Source organism: Anomaloglossus baeobatrachus, chromosome 12 (genome assembly GCF_048569485.1).
Source record: "Anomaloglossus baeobatrachus isolate aAnoBae1 chromosome 12, aAnoBae1.hap1, whole genome shotgun sequence".
In the NCBI taxonomy this organism is placed as follows: domain Eukaryota; kingdom Metazoa; phylum Chordata; class Amphibia; order Anura; family Aromobatidae; genus Anomaloglossus; species Anomaloglossus baeobatrachus.
Genome location: NC_134364.1, coordinates 59,066,121 through 59,086,494, shown reverse-complemented (window position 1 = coordinate 59,086,494; position 20,374 = coordinate 59,066,121). Strand labels below are relative to the sequence as shown.

The 20,374-nt window shown below is 41.8% G+C and overlaps 1 protein-coding gene across 6 annotated transcripts in view; it reads left to right on the top strand.

The window, feature by feature from the left end:
* The window catches only part of CEP170B (centrosomal protein 170B), a 130,932-nt gene extending 120,222 nt beyond the window's left edge, over positions 1 to 10,710 (top strand). For all 6 annotated transcript variants that reach the window (XM_075330175.1, XM_075330174.1, XM_075330172.1 and 3 more), the window contains 4 exons: positions 2,789 to 2,877; positions 2,969 to 3,062; positions 3,676 to 3,727; positions 7,926 to 10,710. In XM_075330175.1, coding sequence (XP_075186290.1) covers positions 2,789 to 2,877; positions 2,969 to 3,062; positions 3,676 to 3,727; positions 7,926 to 8,161 — 471 coding nt within the window. In that variant the 3' untranslated portion in view covers positions 8,162 to 10,710. The remainder of the gene's footprint in view (positions 1 to 2,788; positions 2,878 to 2,968; positions 3,063 to 3,675; positions 3,728 to 7,925) is intronic.
* The last annotated feature ends 9,664 nt before the right edge of the window (positions 10,711 to 20,374 follow it).

Below are 20,374 nucleotides of genomic sequence, written 5' to 3'. Positions count from 1 at the left end.
ACTTTAGCAATTCAGAGTGCAAACTGTCTTTTTTTTTTTTTTTATTTTGTCATGTTCAGTTATGCCACCTGTTCACATTTCAGTTTGGTGAGTGCCGTCAGTCTTTTTGTCAATGGTCTGACCATTGCCAGCCAGCTAAATAGCTAGGGAATCACCCTGAAAGGTGACACCTGGAGAAAGCCCCAGAGGTCCAGCCCGAGGTTGGACTTATGGACGATCCTACAAAGATGACCGCCCAGTATGCCCTTGAAATCTATTGGGTAGCACTACGGTCACTCACTGTGTCCTTAGGACACAGAGAGCAGCAGCTTTGTGACAACTGCCTTAGCATCTGCTGCGTGTATTACCCTTCTGCTGAAACTTCTTATGCATCTCTAGACGCAAAGGTAAAAGACCCACAAAGATGTGGACAGAATAAGTAGCAGCTCTAAGAAATTCACGAACAGACACCTGGATGTATAAGGGCGCTCTCACACATCCGGCTTTTCGCCGGTTTGCCGGTTCTGGCGCACACCAGTACAGTGTATACAGTACAGTGGCAGTGCGACAAGCTCCGGTCACATGCAGTCATGTGACCGGAGCATGTGACCCGGAAGTTACAGCGTTGCCACTGTACTGTATACACTGTACTGACATGCGCCGGAACTGGCAAACCGGCAAAAAGCCGGATGTGTGAAAGCGCCCTAAGAGTCAGAAGGCTTCTACATGCGAGTAGCTCCTTAGCTTAGCCTGAGCCTCCATATTGGCCGATCAAAATTGGAGAACAATGGTAAGCCTTCAAGGGGGTCTGATATCTGCCAAAGTATACTGGGACGACCGGCAAAGCAGCTGAACATCTGAACGGTGTTGTGAGAGAAAGGTAGTACTTCCTAGCTCTGACTACATCAGATTGTGTAAGAATTATTCCGGGAGATGAGAGGTGATGCGCCTGAAAGGAGAGCAATTTCCTAATTAAGGTGGAAGGTGGAGAACGCAGTAAGGAAAAAGGAGATGGCCATACAACTCTGTCCAGGAGAAGAAGAAAGGCTGGTGAGAGCCACCACTTGATGCCTCACCTCATGGAAGAGATGAATAGACAGGGGGAAAAAAAAATCACCCTGCCGGAAAGCCGAACTGGAGAGAGATTTCTGATTGGCACAGAAAGGTCTCCAAGATCAGAATGAGATCCTCCAGACCTAGGGGTGCTAATATGGTGGCCCCGAGTTTGCCAGTTTTAACCTATTGTTTACAAATCAAGTTCGCTGGAGCAGGATATCCCAGGCAAATGCCTGGTCTTTGGAAGATCATTCTGGATGAAGACAGGGAAGCGAAAATTAAAAAAGAGGATATCTCCATATAACAAAAGTGGCATTCTAAATGTAATAGTAAAAACGTGATGTCTAAGGCCCTTGTTCTCTATTCTTAGTTAGTCAAACTTAATCTGAAAGACCCAAAGCATCTGTGAACCCAACAGTCCTTCTGGTAAATTAAATAATCAAGACATTGGGTAGGAGAGGAGACTGTCTGTCTGGATTCTATGAACGTTACCTGAGGATATATGCAACAAAAAACAGGAATTGTGGACTCCATCTGAAGAAACCTGTGCGTAGCAGGCATTCATTTCCAGGGAAAACCGTAGTGAAGGAGATGAGCTTTTTGGGAGACCATCAGAGACGTAAAATGTCTAAATGCACTGTTGGTTCAGGGAACACACTAAGCTAAACTAAATAACTGGGTGTGGGCTGCCCTTGTGTAGTCTGGTGGGAGAGTTAGATTTTTTTTTTCTAAGATGTATTCTTAGTTTCAGCCTCCAGGTGGCAGAATATTAACCCATGGTTCCACCAATAAAGCTAGAGTGTAATAGAATCTTTTCATGCATCAGCAAGGCTTCTAGGTGGTAGTGGAGAGCCAGTTATTTGTTTCCAATAGTTGGCACTGGAGAACCTGCTCCCTTTTTCTAATATGTGGCACTATAGAGCCTGTTCTCTTTTTTTTTTTCCAATAGGTGGCACTGGAGAGCCTGCTCCCTTTTTCTAATATGTGGCACTTCCCTTTTTCTAATATGTGGCACTATAGAGCCTGTTCTCTTTTTTTCCAATAGGTGGTACTGGAGAGGCTGTTCCCTTTTTCTAATATGCGGCACTAGAGAGCCTGTTCCCTTTTTCTAATATGTGGCACTATAGAGCCTGTTCTCTTTTTTCCAATAGGTGGCACTGGAGAGCCTGTTCTTTTTCTTCCACTAGGCAGCATTGGAGAGCCTGTTCTCTTATTCTACTATGTGGCACTAGATATCATATTAGGCAAATAACAGCACCAAACTGGGCATTCAATCTTGGCTGTACAATGCATTCTCAGGTTGGGCCTTATATGTTCCAAATTTGCAAATTAAAATGTTGATAAATATATTATAAATTCTAGCAAGAAAATATACGGTATATAACGGTTACATTCCTCTAAGTGCCAAATCAGGAGCATAATTTTATTAATTTCTGCCATGTTCCCACATTGTATGCCAATGTCAAAATCTCAGAAGGACCTGAATTAACTTATCATTACTTGGTTTATGTGATACACATCTGGAAATAAGAGTATTGCACGTCCCAAAACAGTGACCACAGCACTAAAAAGACAGATTGGTTAAGAATCCCTTTAGGAATATGTCTATGCTCAGTTAGTTTCCATATCCATGGACCAGTTCCTCCTTTTACTCCTCCTCTTCCTTCATCTTATTATATGCACGAAGTAGTCAATGACCCCATCTTTAGATATGTGGCTTTTATGAAAATTCTGAAATTCTTATATTTTGCAGGTAATTTTTGACAACCTCATGTTGAATCCCGTATCACAGCTGTCACACACAATATGCACCAATACTGAAGTACTCACTGAAAAAATGAAGTAAGTTTTTATTGTTTTGTTTTTTTTTTTACTATGATCATACAAAATATAAATTACATATTTGAAAAAATGTTTTTTTATCTTATTTTAGAGTTTTATTTTTGAATAAAGAGAAAAGTTGGGAAGAAATAGAGGCAAAAATTAACTCTGAAAATGAAGTGCCAATACTTAAAACATCTAATAAGGTAAGTTACCCTTTTCCAAAGGGGGTTTTCCACTATTATAAATGAGGGTTAATTGCTAGGGTAGGATGTCACTATTTCATTGTTAGAGTATTAGAAACAATGGCCTCTCAAATGGTGATACAAACGAAGATTTTATTCCATAAGTCTTATAGCAACATGTGACGTTTCGGCCAGGTGGCCTTCAGCAGACAACTTGTTATTAAGACTGTCAGGGTAGTGGTAAAGGCAGTGGTATCCACCACTATGCTGGTATGCATATTCTGGACAACCCCTTAAAGGGAATTATTGTCTAGCAAGTAAGCATACATCCCAGTATATTCTTCCAGAAAATTAGGGATGGTGGCATGCAAGGCTTCTGCCATACCCAGAAACATTTGCCAGCTTTTCCAAGAGTCCAGGAGATCTCCACTTTTCTTTTTCCTTGAGCCTCCATTGTAAGTATGAAGAAGAAAGAGGCGTTGGATTAGGTTGCGTCCGCTATAGTGTGGAAAGCTTTAAGAGTTCAAAAACTGTCTTGCTTCGTCTTTTTTTTCTTTGTGGGTTTTTTTTTTTTTTTTTTTTTTTGTTGCTCATTTTACTCAGCTATTTTTTTTATATCTTTTTATCCTTTAAGGAAATCAGTTCTATTCTGAAAGTTCTGCGAAGAGTTCAGAAACAACTGGAAGGTACGTGACTTTTATTGCTATTGATTGAAAACTAATTTAGTTTTGGACTTGACAATTCTTTTATGCTGATTTATCCAAAAAAATTAGGATGTCTGTAGGTCTCCTGCAATATTTATTATCGCAAATGAGAAGTTATATATATAATATGCCCTCAGAGTGATTATGAAAGATTCATCGGATTTCAAAGAAGTACATTTCAAAATGTATTACATGGCCATTAGTAAATTGCACATGATGACTAACATATATTCTCCAAGTTTAATGTTTACAAATGTTCTATGTGTCCTTTTTTGTCACACACATGACACACATCTATGCGGTAGTCCAGTTTGACCCAAGCACACGCTGCAGCATATCCCCATCAGTGGTCATTAGCGCGCCGTAGCATTCGTACAGGATGCTGTGGTCAGCTGTCATAAGTGTTGCAATAGCTGTGTTCTATATGGTTTCTGGTGCAATCATCGTTGCGGAATTGTCCAAACTGAGGAATGTCAAGTTCACAACGTGTTTATGTGGGCTACGTGCAAAGGTATCTCAAATCCTCTCAACTATTTCCCCTGTAACACTCGGTCGTCTGGGGCTTTTACATTTACACAAGAATCCTGTGTCCTTAAATTGTCGATACCACCGCAGAATGCTCTGGTGGCTAGTTGGGTCACTTTCATACTGTCTTCGGAACACTCCCTACAAAGTAACAATTGATTTGCACTTCTCATACACTAAAACACAACACACTTTCTCTTGCATTGTCACCATTTTGGGATCTGATGCTGTCCTTCCACCTGGTGAGTTACAAGCGAGTCTGCACACGCGAGTTACAAACTTTGAGATGTGACCTTTCGATCCATTATTATAATAAATGTAGGTGAAATTTACATCTTTGCAGTAATATGAATGCAAAGCCCAATGAATCTTTTATAATGATCTTGTAGGAAGGAATTGAGGGTAAACTGATTAAATTTGCTGAAGATACAAAGCTAGGAAGGTTGGTTAATACTAGAGAAGAGAGGATTCAAAAAGATCTAAACAAACTGGAATAATGGACAGCAACTAACAGAATGGCTTTTAACAGGGAGAAATGCAATGTCCTACATCTGGGCAACAAAAATGTAAAAAAAATATACAGAATGGGAGGATTAAGGCTAAGCAACAGCACGTGGGAAAAAGACGTTGGTATACTAATTGATAACAGACTGTACATGAGTCAACAGTGTGATGCAGCAGCAAAAAAAGCAAACACAATTTTGGGATTTATTAAGAGAAGCATACAGTCTAGATCACATGAAGTAATTATCCCCCTTTACTCCTCTTTGGTCAGACCTGAGCTGGAATACTGTGTTCAGTTCTGGGCACCACATTTTAAAAAAAGGCATAAAAAAGCTCAAGCAAGTTCACAGAAGGCCTACCAGAATGGTGACTGGTGCGCAAACCATGTCCAATAAGGAACAGTTAAAGGATCTGGGAATGTTCACCTTGCAAAAAAAGAAGGCTAAGGAGGCTTATAATAGCAGTCTACAAATATCTGAAGGGATGTCACAGTGTGGAGCAGGGCTGTGGAGTCGGTAAGCCAAACCTTCGACTCCGACTCCTCAATTTCTCTTGCACCGACTCCGACTCCTACATATATTGCTTATAGATGGGTGAAAAATTTATTGCAGTACATGAACATGTGTATGTGAACATCAGACATTTAATAATATTTATGATACAATAATCAAGATATTTGGATAGAACATAAAATATATTTATTGGAATACAACTTTAGAACACAAAAAACTAATTGTAAATATGTAATACACTATGTAATATACAGTAGATTACATATATATCTTGTGTGTGTGTGAATATATATATATATATATATATATATATATATATATATATATATATATATATATATATATATATATATATATATATATATATATATATATATATATATAATATATGTGTGTGTGTATGTGTGTATATATATATATATATATATATATATATATATATATATATAATATACACACACACACACACAAGATATGTGTAATCTACTGTATATTACATAGTGTATTACATATTTACAATTTATTAGTTTTTTGTGTTCTAAAGTTGTATCCAATAAATATATTTTATGTTCTATCCAAATATCTTGATTATTGTATCATAAAAATAATTAAATGTCTGATGTTCACATTGTACTACAATACATTTTTTACTTAAATATAAGCATTATGCTAAATGTTATTATTTAGTAAAATATTCAGCACATTCTGCATTGCACTACTGTCCCCAATTTATTATATATTTAGTAGTCGGAGTCGGGGCATTTTATACCGACTCCACCAAAATGAGCTCCGACTCCACAGCCCTGGTGTAGAGGGATCAGCCCTATTCTCATTTGCACAAGGAAAGACTAGAAGTAATGGGGTTAAACTAAAAGAGTGGAGACACAGATTAGATACTACTGAAAATTTTTTTTGAGAGTGATCGAGTGGAGCTAGTGCGTTAACCTTCAATGGAAGTCTTCAACAGACATCTGTGTGTGATGGTTTAGTGAATCCTGCTTTGAGCAGGGGATTGGACACTGACCCTGGAGGTGCCTTCCAACTAACATTTTATGATTCTATGTACCGTATTTTTCGCTTTATAAGACGCACCGGATTATAAGACGCACCCCAAATTTAGACATAAAGGTAAAAAAAAAGAAAAATGGGGTCCATCTTATACTCCGGTGTTCTCTTACCGGAGGAGGGGCAGCAGTGGTGGTGAAGCGGGGTCACAGGAGGCACAGATTGTGCTGGCAGGCGCGGCGGGTCAGTGTCAGTGCGGTCCATGGTTGCAGATGCCGTGGCGTCCGTGGTTACAGGCGCGATGGCGTCCGTGGTGGCAGGAGCCGTGAGGTCCGTGGTGGCGGCAGCAGCGGCGTGTGAGCCGTGTAGCAGGCCGGTGCAGTGAGTGCCGCGGTCCCGGTTCAGTGGTGGCAGCGGCGGCGACTGCTCAGTGGTGGAGCAGACGGATGCGGTGTTTTCCAGTGTGTCCGTGGTCCCGATTCAAGTAATGGCGCCTGGAGCGACGCATGCGCAGATGGAGCTCTTATCCAAGGGCTCCATCTGCGCACGCGCTGACTCCCGGAGCAGCGCGTGCGCAGATGGAGCTCACATCCAAGAGCTCCACCGGCGCCATCATTTGAAAGTGGTACCGCGGACAACTGGTAACTTGCTGCACAGCCGCCCGCCCCGCACGCACAGAGTGGCAGCCAGCAGGCTGCCCGCCCACCCTGCGTGCAAGCCGCTGGGTACCTGTGCTTGCGTGCGGTGGCAGCCGGGTGCCTGTGTGAGGGCGGCAGCCGGGTGCCTGTGTGAGGGCGGCAGCCGGGTGCCTGTGTGAGGGCGGCAGCCGGGTGCCTGTGTGAGGGCGGCAGCCGGGTGCCTGTGTGAGGGCGACAGCCCGGTGCCTGTGTGAGGGCGGCAGCCGGCTGCCGCCCGCATGGGCACCAGACTGCCGCCCGCACACAGCCATGGGTATCCGGCTGCCACTGCACGCAAGCACAGGTTCCCGGCTGCCGACCCCACACAGCACCCGGCTGCCGCCCGCACACAGCCACGGGTACCCGGCTGCCACTGCACGCAAGCACAGGTACCCGGCCGCTTGCATGCAGCCACAGGCACCCGGCCACCCGATCGCATCAGACAGGACCTCCCCCAGGTACCGCTATATAAGACGCAACCCCCATTTTCCTCCCAAATTTTTGGGAGGAAAGTGCATCTTATAAAGCGAAAAATACGGTATATTGATAATGATATAATAAATGTGTATGGCCCTAAATGACCTGTATTAGGGATAATCTGGCTTCGCTGTTAGGTTTCTTTTTAATGGGAAAAAAAAAAGAGTATTGCACGGTGCTCTTGAGTTTGTGTTCTTTATCGGCTGAAGTAGGATGACTTTGAAATGCGTTGAGAAACTGCATCACTATCATTCCTGGTTCCTTGAATCTTCCTTTGGATCTTCATCAGCAGTAAAGAACACCCATTTATTCCTTCTTAGCGCTATTATTGCTATCAGAAGTGATGGAGTCACTGATAGGGCTGTCGAAAACGACGGTGAAAAGAACCTAACTTTTATAAGTATTCCTCTTGTTGGTCAACCACTATTACATGTAGATGGTTCTTATAATGTCCTAATGCTGTTTTATGTCTTCCCACAGTTATAAATGCTATTATTGAACCATCTGGACACCTTGAGGTCATCCCTACTAACAAGAAAACCTCTCCTGTCATTCAAACTTTGACACCGCAAGCTAGGACTCATAACTCTGTGTCAAAAACAGAGTCCCATCAACCAGTCCGCATAAGAAACTACATGCATAAGTCCAGCTCGGGCTCTTCGAGATCACCGGAATCCAGCTTTGGTAGAGATGAGGAAGATGCCTATATTGTTTGATTATTTATTTTTTTTCTTTTTAAATCTTATTTATTTCCTTTTTTTTATTTTTGCGTTTTCTTATTATAAATAGCCATTCTTGTAACTACGTTTTATGTGGCTTCTGGTCCGACATCCCTGAGTACATGTGCTTGTCTGCGGGACTTGCCGTTCTCACAAATGCACAAAAGTCTGTGTTTTGCAAATGAATGTTGAGTTTTCTCTTACCACTCGCACTATTTACCAGCTCATGCTCCGCACAGAAGCGAATTTACTTGAATATTATTTTTTCTTTTTTCAACATAGAATATGACTTCGCTTAAAGTAAAAATATGTGCCATAAATTAAAGACCTGCATAGTGTAAATTTTTCATATTCATGGGTCTGACATATATATTATTCTTGTACCTAGATTGCACTTAATTACAGAAATGTTTTCCTAGTTATGTTCTGTGATTTAAAACAATATTATAGGTGGGTCATACTAGTACCAAGAAACTCTAGTGACCTGTCTTTTGCCAAAACGCATTACCATAAAACATATAGTACATTTTTTGTAATGTTCAAGGCCCAATATTTTGTTCTAGGATTTTTGAAAATTTTCTGTTTTCTGTTTCTTCCAATGGCTTAGGTACATTTTCGACATTCCCGTTCAACAGACCTTATATAGAAGTACCACTGTCTCAAAACCTGTTAGGCTGAAAGCTTAAGACTTTGTCTTCCGGATCCGGTTTCTTTCCGTAATTTGGAACACCGTAATTACATATGTTGTAAATCTTCTAGACTGTACATGTCATTTTTTTGCTCTTTTCTTGTTCATAAAACCACTGGTACGTCACTTGACTTAAATATTTGATCGTAAGCTGGCCTTACATATCGTGTTAGCCTCCAAAAGGGGGTTTTACACCACCCAACTTGTGGCATGACACAACTGCCGATAAGTACTTGTTTGCCGAATTTGATCAGTAATAGATCGTTCTGTTCATATATAATTTTTCTTGGTAGCACATGTTCTATTGCGAAAGGATCATGTGCTGCCAAGACTAATGTTCTTTTTTTTTCAGCAAGGCAAAAAATAATTTCACTCAACAAACAAGTTTTGATACATCAAGACCATGTTGTTCACGCCGGTCTTAGTGAGGAGATGGGCTGGAGTGAGACACTCATGAAGAGGCATATGCTCCATCATGAATCAAGGGAGCCGGATGAGTGCCATACATTTCTGCATGTGTCTCACCACAGATCCCACTCCAGTCTTTGCTGGAGTAAGATTTGTTGTGTAGTGAATGCTGCTGCTCATCATGGGATTGACTAATGGCAGTTGCCACATAGCTGTCCCTCCTCAGCTCCAACCTTTGTGTCAGAGCTTGGCAAAAATGGTATGAGAACCACAATTTTAGCGCCAAAATTCTGTGAATTTTTAAAGTTTTGATAAATCAAGCCCTTACTCTTTTTTTTTTTGTTTCCCAGAAGAATTGTCTGACCATGACTTAAGCCTGCAAACACTATAGATATCTGCCAAACCATTGCTCAGCTGGCAGTTATCTCGCCCTACTCTCTCATACACAGCAGTGCCCACTCCATATATTGCTCCTGTGTTCTATATGATAGCAGGGTGAAACAGTGCAATGGGTTTTATCCAATAGAAAAAGAAATCTAGATGATCGTATGTGCTCACCTCTGTGGATGAAAACAGGCAAATCACTGACCTCTGCTGCAGATCCACAGGCTCAAAGAGCCAATGAGTAGGCGAGCAGGATGATTAGTGGTTAATCTGCGCTGCTGGTCAATAATGATGCTGTGCTTTATTAAAGAAATGTTGCTAATTGATTTAACGCGTTTTGAAGCTGCCTCACTTCTTCATCAGGAAAATAAAAAACACATTTTCCTGATGAAGCAAGGCAGCTTCGAAACGCGTTGAATCAATAAGCCACATTTCTTTAATAACGCACAAGATCATTATCACTAATCATCCCTCTATCTGCCTGATATCTTTGATTTGAAGCTTACCTCTTACAGAACTAAAGATCAGTAGTCCAAAATCGGAGGTCCCCCATATACATTAGACTGTAGGCCAAACCCGTTGATATTAGTAGGTTCGGACAGCTTTATTCTAATATGTATGGGGGCTTTTACTTCATTTTTCAATAAAAAAAAAAAACCTCATATATGCTCAACCAAACAGAGCGGACCCGTGTCTGAACGAGGTAGTTGTAAGCAATCGCGGTCATCCAAGCAAGCATTAAGCCAACAGTTATGTAATGTGTATGGCCAGCTTAAGAACTGATTAACATTAATCCCTGTAATTGGTTTAAAAAAAGTATTGAAAATTGTCATCCAACAAGGATTTTCTATTTTATTTTTAATTTTGTTGGGTTTTTTTTTTGTTTTTTTTTTTTTTTAAACTTCCATCATTATTTCAGTATCTTAAAGGAACCCCCTTCCTTGAGATTTTCTAAATGTGTGTCTCCAGCTATGGTGGAACTGTCCAGCCAATGTATTGCATAATCCACTACTTATTTGTATGGCGTAAGCAGGGAAAAAGTATGGAAATAAATGGCTAAATGACACTTGTTTACTGCGGATCTACGACTAGGCGTCAAGGATGGCTATCCTTTGGAAAAGGGTTTGTCTTCATAACACAATCCCTTTTGAGTATAATAGCTCTTTAAAATTTATCAGATTCTAAAAAGTTAATTTTCTAAGATTTTAGAAACCAGTCAAGGTATAATATTTTTCTACCATATTAAGCAGGGTCATAGTAATGTCTTATCTCCTCCATGTTGGAAAACTAGTGTGGAAGGTCTCAGCCATGATATATATTTTTGCCAACTTCATTATACCGAATTTTTCTTTTTTCCTTTTATTAACTGAGTTATTTTATTTGTTGCTGTTTTAAGGTGTGGGGAATCAACTTCTGGACTAACGAATTGTAAAATTTATGGGTCTGCAAATGTAATTTTGATTGTGAGCACAAATCTTTGATTTTTCTTGAATTTCTTTCTGTATATTTTGTATTTATTTAACTAGCTGTACAATTATATCTATAATTTTAAAAAAAAAACTATAAATCAATATAGATCTAATTTTATTTATTTTTTTTTTATAAAATATTTAATGACTTAGACAGCAGATATTTCTCAAAATAGTCTTTAAACACATTTGCATTTACAGTTACAGGTTGCAAAAAATAAATAAATTATTGTATGTTCACAAAGAAGCTTGAAATCGGGAGTTTGCTTTGGAGAGATGTAGCTATATGGAATGTAGTAATAACACCCATGCCCATGTGCCTATCTGGGTACTAGGAACTTCAAGTCATGCCTTGAATTTCATCATCTAAATTAGGCTGGAAAATACATAAACTGACTGGTTTCCGAGGCACGGCACATTGAAATACATTATCTGGCTCAGTAGGCGCTTGCACCTACATTTTTTAGATTTTTGGCCAACTGAAAATTATATATATAAACAAAAATGTCTTTCTGAAATAGTCGTGTTCGGTCAATTACGTTTCCTATTTGTCTATCACCTTACCAGGCATTGATTTAGTCTTAAGTGGTCCAATGGGCAGATAAATCGGTGGGAAAAGAACCCTATAAATGGAAAAATAAATGAATATGAAAAATGTAAACCGAAAAATGTGAGATTCAGTTCCTCCTTTTTGTTTTGGTTGAAGAAATTATCAAGACAAAAGTGAAATAATTGTGTTCTGTCCATTTAAAGCATTAGTGACCATAGCATTCAATCAACCTCCATCTTTAAAGTTGCATTGAAAAAATTTCCGAGACCTTAATGATTGTCATGTACAATTTCTTTGCAAACCATCTTCTTAAAATCCCCTTCGAATGTGAATAACTGCTGTCAACTTTGGGTGCGGAGAAACTGGAAAGACATAGGAGCGCAAACAGGATCTTAAATGATTTCTCCTATTTTATCGGATGAGTAGTGAGGCTCACCTTGAGTAGTTGTGAACAGTCACAACAACTTATTGGCGCACGTAAAACAGCTACTGCAGCCTCCTAGGTAGAAATGATCAAGAACAGAGGATGAATAGGGATATACCACGCTGCCGTAGAAGAGACGCCGATCAAGAGATGGTTGAATTGGTGATTTTTATTGTCAACGTGTTTGAGTTTCAGTTCTCCTTCATCAGGACAAAAATCACATACCAAATTGTGATTTTTTTTTTTTAGTCCTGATGAAGGCAAATTGAATCTTAGAAACGCGTTGACAATAAAAAAAATAAATCACCAATTCTACCATCTCTTGATCGGAGTTTCTTCTACGGCAGTGCAGTATATCACCACTCATCCTCTGTTCCTAAACTTGTGTTTGGAATTGATCTGGAACAGTTGGGACTCATGAGCATTATGAATGTGATTTTACATAGTTTTTCTACGTATGCATGACTGCAGGGAATGCTATAACAGACCACGATGGGCTCACCATTTATATATAGCCTGACACCACATATAAGCCTGGTACCACTTTAGGAAAGGCATATTGATGTCCGTTAAGCCACTGGTCAATTGGATCCAACATCATGTAGCCACCAGCTGTCATTTCAATAAAAGAAAAGGCAAAAACAGGTCTATCTTGTAATGTATCATATTTTGAAATAGGAACAAAGAAAAAAATATACCATTGGGTGATAGACAAACCTCTCCAGGCAAACGGGCAAGTTATTGACTGAACGTTCGTTAGCTAGACCGCTATGTGTCTCAGTACGTTTGAGTGTTCACACGTTTTCATCAGGGAGAATTGAGAAAGCAGCTGCAAGACCGAAGCCTTTATCTCCTTAAAACAAAAGTATCGGCCATTGAAATTCCAAAAGCCCAATCTTTCTTTTGCCCTGGCATCAGTCGGAAAAGAGTAAAGAGGCTGGCTGGTCCCTCTGAAATCTGAGATAACGTAAATGAGGGTCTTAATTTCTGAAGCGGCAGCTTGCCCCTGGGGTGAGTTTTTGTCCCCCACCTCAGCCAATAACCGTTTAGTCTACAATTTGTGGGAGCCATCTTAAACATTGGTCCGCTGCACTCATGCAGCACCACTCATATGCAACACTGTGCTCAATTTATTTTCAATCTTTAATTTTTTTTTAGACTGGTATTTTGCCAAAGTATGGTGTTGCATGACCTTTTTGATAAATTTTGGAACTTTTTTTGCATTATATCTAAACCAGTCACAGTATTTAAGATTTTTGAATATTTTTATTCAAGTGCCATACTTGTATTTTATATTGTCCTATCTTTTCTTTATCACGTTAAAGGGCGCATACAGAATTAGAAAAATATGGCTGATTTGTACTATAAACATAGTGCATATGGTAGTTACAGCTTAGCGCATTTAACATTGGACCGGGCTGCAATGTCAAACACAACATATTCCAGTCTGACTACGGACTTTGTAAAATAATTATACTTAACCCAGGTTCAAATAGACATATTTCACAAACTTTTATTGATAGAAACTTAGAAATTCAAGAAAATACCATAGAATTGTTGTAAAGCACACATGTACTGGTCCAATGGTGTTTATTGTAATGTTGGGTGCGTGATATACTGTATATAGCTTCTGCTAACTGACAAGAGTGTGATTAAATATTCCCCTTTAATGTTTGTCGAAACATGGAGTTGTGCATCTCCGACTAACTCGAACGTGTAATTACCGTGCATTGTGTTTATGCAGTGGAACTGAGCCAAAGACGAAATCACAAGATTGTATTTTAAACTTCACTAGTTTTCAGCTATGAACCAGCAACGACGTCCTGTAATTTTTAGCAGATAGGAGGCCCAATTCTAGATGAATGATGCAGCCTTCACCAACAGTTTCACAGAAGGAAATATTGTATAGGCCTAAACCTAAGTACTTCCCCAATTTGCACATTGCCATTGACTTTAAGTCTTTGGCTGGTTTCAAATCTTAAACATTTATGGTCTGAAATGGAGACTGTTGAGGTTTTGTCAGGACTGGACACCTGTGCCCATCGGGATATCACGGTTTGTACTCAGATCGTGAACAATAGCAGTGTGAAACTAGCCTTATTGTCATAATGTCAGCAGTAAGATATCAGGACTAGTGATGAGCGAGCACTACCATGCTTGGGTGCTCTGTACTCGTAACTAGTGATGAACAGGCACTGCCATGCCCGGGTGCTCGGTACTCTTAATGAGCAGTCAGACGCTCGGAATTGCTCGACTCGTGTACTGAATATAATGGAAGTAAATAGGAAACTTGAGCATTTTTTGGGAAGATATTCCAGAAGAATCGTAGCGTTCCCCATTAATTTCCATTATACTCTGTACACAAGTTGAACCCCTGTGAGAGTCCTACTGTACTTTACGAGTACTAAGCACCTAAGCATGGTAGTGCTCACTCATCACTAGTTACGAGTACCGAGCATGGTAGTGCTCACTCATCACTAGTTACGAGTACCGAGCATGGTAGTGCTCACTCATCACTAGTTACGAGTACCGAGCACCCGAGCATGGTAGTGCCCGCTCATCACTAGTTACAAGTATTGCTCACTCGAGCATGGTAGTGCCCACTCATAACTAGTTATGAGTACCGAGCACCCGAGCATGGTAGTGCCCGCTCATCGCTAATCAGGACACATATACCCCATGTTTTAGAAAAGGCTTCAGAGAAGTGTTATCTAATGCGGATCGACTGTACGCTTCCTTGCATTCAGGTCAGAAGTCTTGTGGCCGGTCAGGACATAAGTCATAGGTCTGTTCAGCTAGCGACCATGGATTGTACCTATTTTGGTACTTTCCTCTGTTGGAAAATAGTACATGGTTGGCAACTAAAGCAGCTGTATCCACCTGGAACATCTCTTTAGGCCAATTTTTATTATTATTTATATAGCGTCATTTATTCTATGGTGCTTTTACATGTGAAAAGGGGTATACATAATAGCAAATACAATAATCATGAACAATACAAGGCACAGACTGGTACAGAAGGAGAGATTTCATAAAATGGACATTCCCGGCCCTAGTACAGACCACCATGGTCTGTACTTGGGACTGTGAATGCCAAAATGTGTGAAACTGGCCTTTGTGTAGCATACTGCAATTTGCCACAGCTAGACATTAGAGCTTATGTGACCCAAAATGCAGTTTATGCTGTAGGTTCAAGTTTAAGTGCTTTTGCTTGTTATTACTTACATAAGAACCCTTGGGAATTGGTGCTCTACTTGTGGCTCACCAGTAGAAGCTAGGAGGTGTTTGATTTTAAGGAATTGAACATCTTTTGTTAAAATTCTCCCTTATGGCTAATGCACACAATTATAGACCCTGAAAGAAGCACATGTTGTGCCTGGGCTATGGACCAATAAGCATTGGTCTGTTGACGTATGATGCTCACGAGGCACTATATTCTTCCATGAAAGCAATGTTTCTAGGACAAAATACCACAGTAATATGGCATTCAATGGAGTATGCCACTATTGCCACATGCCTCCAGGAGCCGGTACAGTATGGACCCATAGAATTCTAGAAGCTCTGCACAACATGGATGAGTAATGTCCTCTTGCTCATGAGACCTATCGCTATATCCATATACAAATGCCAGTTTTCCTGGAAATATTTAGAACGGTGACCTCTAGTACATTGGCAACCTGCTATACTTTTAAAAGTCAACAAAAACGACTACTTTCTAGAGGCAAGCAAAAAAAACATTTGCAGGACCATGGTCCGGCAACCACATTGGTACGCCATGGCAACGGCATCCTGCTTCTGGCATTTACAGTATCCCTGCAACATCATGACGTTGCAGCACAAGCAACTAGACTTCACGCAACGTCAAGTTGGCAGAGACGCCCAGGATGTCTGCAGAGGAAATTTGCCTGGTCTTGGTCCGGCTGCCACTAAGTACTGATGTGGATGCCGGCCCAGCATCCTATAAATCTTTTTGCTCATCTCCACTTCCTCAATATGCAGCAGCTCATTGATGCACTTTAAAGATAAAATACGTTGAGTTAAAATTAGTACATTCAATGAAAAAAAATCTCATCTCATGTCATGTGGCTTCGTTATACAAGTTAGTTTTTCTTTTTTAGTCCAGTGTCCTTTCTATTGTTTGTACTTATGCATCTGAGATGCCTTAAGACAAGTCCTTCTGATTTTGCTTCAATTTCTCCCTTTCTTATCATTTTCTGTTAATCTGATTCTTGCACTAATTCGAAAATGACTGTAATATATGGATTTTTTTTTCCATTATTTTGTATCTTTTTTTTTTTTTTTGTGATTGTATTAGATACGTTAGGTTTCATTCTCATCCTGGGTACTTGAATATCAGTTAAAGGGTAATGTAAAAAAAAAAATAAAAAATGGAATGATGTGACTAATACTTCAAAAAATATTCTATGAGAATGTGGTATTTTTGTTATTGCACAACAGTGGAAATTTGACAATTCTTTACGAGTGTTTTATGTAAATGAATAAATGTTTATGTTCACAATGCATGAGAGATGAATCTGCTTATGCGTTCCGGTACTCTGTATATTGCCTTTTAGAAAATCCAAAACCTGTTGTTCTAATGGTATTGTGTAAAATTTAGAAAAAAAAAAAGTGACAAAAAAAAAAGTTTAGATGTGGCCCATGCTGAAAATATTGTGCCTCTATACACACTTCAGTTAAGCAGGGCTTGCGATGCTATGCATTGCAACATTATCTGGTTGTATTGTCTTGCTGCTTTATTTAATTTCAGAAATTATCCACCAGGTCATTCCATTTGCATGATACACAGATGCAACCTGACAATAAGTAAATACAAAAAAAAAATAAAATGAAATAAAAAAATCTGTAAAACTTGAATTTCTTTTTTTTTTTTTTCTCCACCGGCTGTAGTTAAAATACAATATTTGACATCTAAAATTGTCGTTCTTCAAATCCTTTGTTCATTTTGATTGGTAATTTATTTTCACTTTATGTGTACATTATGTTCATAAGTGGTAATGTTTGTTTTTGAGACAAAATAGATTTACTATTTTATCTAATTTTCCATAAAATATGTAATAAATCATTCTTTTTTCATGCAACAATGGTATTTGTTTTCTTTGCTTAGACTATACTCAAGAAGCCCCAAAAAACAAATCGTAAGGGGATATACAGTATATCCACACGAGACCTGTCCGGTGCGGATTTTCTGCAGTGGAACATTGGAAACTGATTTACTACAGTTTTTAGATGTGAGTAATTTTGCTTGTTTGCAAATAAAATATGGTCCGCGTTTCTTCTGTGATTTTAATCACAGTTTGGTTAATGTCCATTTTTTTTTTCCATCAGTTTAATTTTTTTTTTTTTTTTGTCATAAAGAAAAGGAAAAAATGGAGGCTCTGAAGGAAGGCAGGGACGCTGGGCCGTACAGACTCCGAACTCCTATATTAAGGAGGCCCCATGTGCATGTATGACTACAGTAAGGGGGTGCGACACTTACTGGTTTCTTAAGACTGGTGTCTGTGCCGCCCCCGCGTCAGCAGCCGGGCTGCTCGGATCCGGACCCGCAGTGTGGCTCGAGGGATCCTTCAGACTCGGGGGTCACGCGGACACTCCAAATAAAAGGGGATATATTTGTACGGAATTTGCCGTAGTCAGTCTGTGACTCCACCCACGGTGTGTGGTGAAGTATGGCATCACCACCGCTGCTCCTGTGGGACACCCGGGGTGATGGGATGGCAGCTGGTGGTTAACCCCTCCGTGGGTAGGGATGGTTGCCCTGGGACCCGGTGACTTTGTGCAGGGGACGGTGATGGCAGGGGCTGGCGCACCTGGTCAGACCAGGGAGTCTCAGCTTACGGTTAAAAAAAAATCAGACACGTCCAGTGATTAACCAAGGTGCTGGTGGCCAGCCGCCGCGGCTTGGTGTACTCTGGTCCCCCCCACCCGGGCTGGTGGTCTGTGTCACTTTCCTCTGCACTGTGTTGTGATGTGGTGGACTTCCCGGTGTGGAACGCAGGAGTCCGCTCCCGGTACTATTGTTGGGAGCCGTGCCTGTTGACGCTGACCCGTGGGATCTACCTGGCCCTGGCGGATGCCCTATCTCTCTCTGTGGGTGGTTGTCTCTTTTCGGGACTTAGGTTGGGACAGGACCTATAATCCTGCCCTATATTGGTTAATTAGCTAGGCCGTTGGTTCCGGTCCTGGCTTCAGGGACCAAGTACCCCCTCTGTGCACGGTTTCCGGGTCGGTTCTCTGGTGTCGGTACTGGCGGGCTCCACCCCTGCCCCGGTCCACCTTGGATCTCCGGCTGCCGTCTTCCCGTCTCCTGCTAGACACAGACCACCGTCTGCCACCTAGCCAATGCAATAGGGCTCCAACCCCGGCGCCTGTCAACTTCAACCTCCTACTACTCCACTCAACTGTCTTCACTCCACTGTACTCCAAACTTCACTGACTGTTTTCCCGCCCCGGCCTCTCCAGACCCCTAGGTGGGCGTTCTCCATCCACCTGGTCCCGCCCACTGGTGTGCCTGTCTTTCCCTGGGGGAGGTGACTAGGGTTTCAGGTTGGCAGTGTGTAACCCTGTGAGGGAAGGTGTTAGGCCCCCACATATGTGTGAGTACCTGGTTTTGCCAGGGCATCACAGATCTATGGGGCCCATAGGTCTAGGACTCTCACGGATGTTTGCGTGGTCTGTCCGATCAGTTCCTCCAATCTAAACATGTCAATCAATTCTGTGATCAAGTCCAACCTAGAAAGGGTCTGTGTCTGTTTTCAGAATCTAGGTAAGAGTCTTCTCGCCGCCGCTAAGATGTGTCGAAGGAGACTTTTTTTTTATTATCTAGAAATCGAAAAGTTGCAGAACGATAAAAGCGTGAGCTCTGGGGAGGGAGTGACTCTGCCCTTTTGAAAGCCGGTTAATGAGATCAAATGCTGCCATCCAGAAGCCTCTAATGGATTCACATTACCACCATATATGCATGTATGAGTGTGATGCCCTGGCCTATCAGGTCGTCACAGGGTATTGTGCAATCTGCCCTTCTGCACAGTATCCGCATCCTCCTTGGTTACGGATCTCTGTCGGTGTTGCTAAGAGCCAAGCCAGTCAAAACCCTAGGAACACTTTGCACCACACCCACCAAACACACCATAGGGGGGGCCTGAAGGGAATAGGGCCACCCACTTGGGGAGTTGGTAAGGGGAGGTGAGAAGTGTCAAAAAGAGAGCAGTTGTGAAGTGGAGAGTGAAGAGTGAGGAGCTGGGCTCCTTGTAGAATACAAGGTGGCAGATGGTGGTCTGGGCCTGGTAAGAGCTGGAACCCCGGTCGCAGGGGATCGTGTCAAGGGGCACAGATCTGCCGAAGAGGGCAGCCGGCGGCCTTGAGCCATCACCGGGCAGGGCCCAGGACACTACTGGGTGCGTGGACCCTAGGCCGGGAAGTAGCTTCATGCAGCCCGGTAATTTACCCGACGGGGGTGAAGTCTTCAGGATTCATCCCTCACCCGCTCCAAAATCGGGGTACTAGCGCACCGATGGGATATGACTTTCCCAAACACAGTCCAGAAAATCCCGAGCGTGTACCCTGAGAGCAAGCTAACTCCGTTAGCCATACGGGTGAGCGGGACCCGACTAGTTCCACACTACAGGATCCAAATAGTGAAGAAGGTGCCACGGAAAAGGTCACAGGCTAACGAGCAACACTAAGGGCATGGATCCAAGCGCGCTCCCTCTTTGCTGCAGCGGTGCTCAGAATTCTGGTTTAAAAGCTGTCGGTGTCAGTATTCTTGGACTGAGTGAGTACGTGGAAACTCTTTCCTCCTCAATGGCACCCCTTCACCACCATCACTGGGCTCCCGGGGCAAAAACCTCCCACCCACGGAGGGGTTAAACATCCTGCTGCCTTACCACTGCCACCGGGTGTCCCTAACAGCAGCGGTGGTACCTTATCTTACCACGCACCGTGGGTGGCGTCACGAACTTCTAACCCCACTGTACATAGCCCCCCCCCTTCATCGAGTAGCCGCGCGATCCCCCGGGTCTGGAGACCCCTCGAGCCACCGCGGATCCGGATCCGAGCAACAACCCGGCTGCTGGCACGGGGGCGGCACATGAGCCTCTATCTCGTAAGCATCTCCAGCAGGTGTCCGGAGTCGTTGGGAACATCGCATGGACAGCAGTGGGACAACGGTACCATCTATATAGTATCTTGTACCCCCTCTCCTGGTCAATGTGCTGAGTGAAGATTTCTGTGTAAAGAGCAAAAGTTTTGTGGTTATTGCATTTTTTAA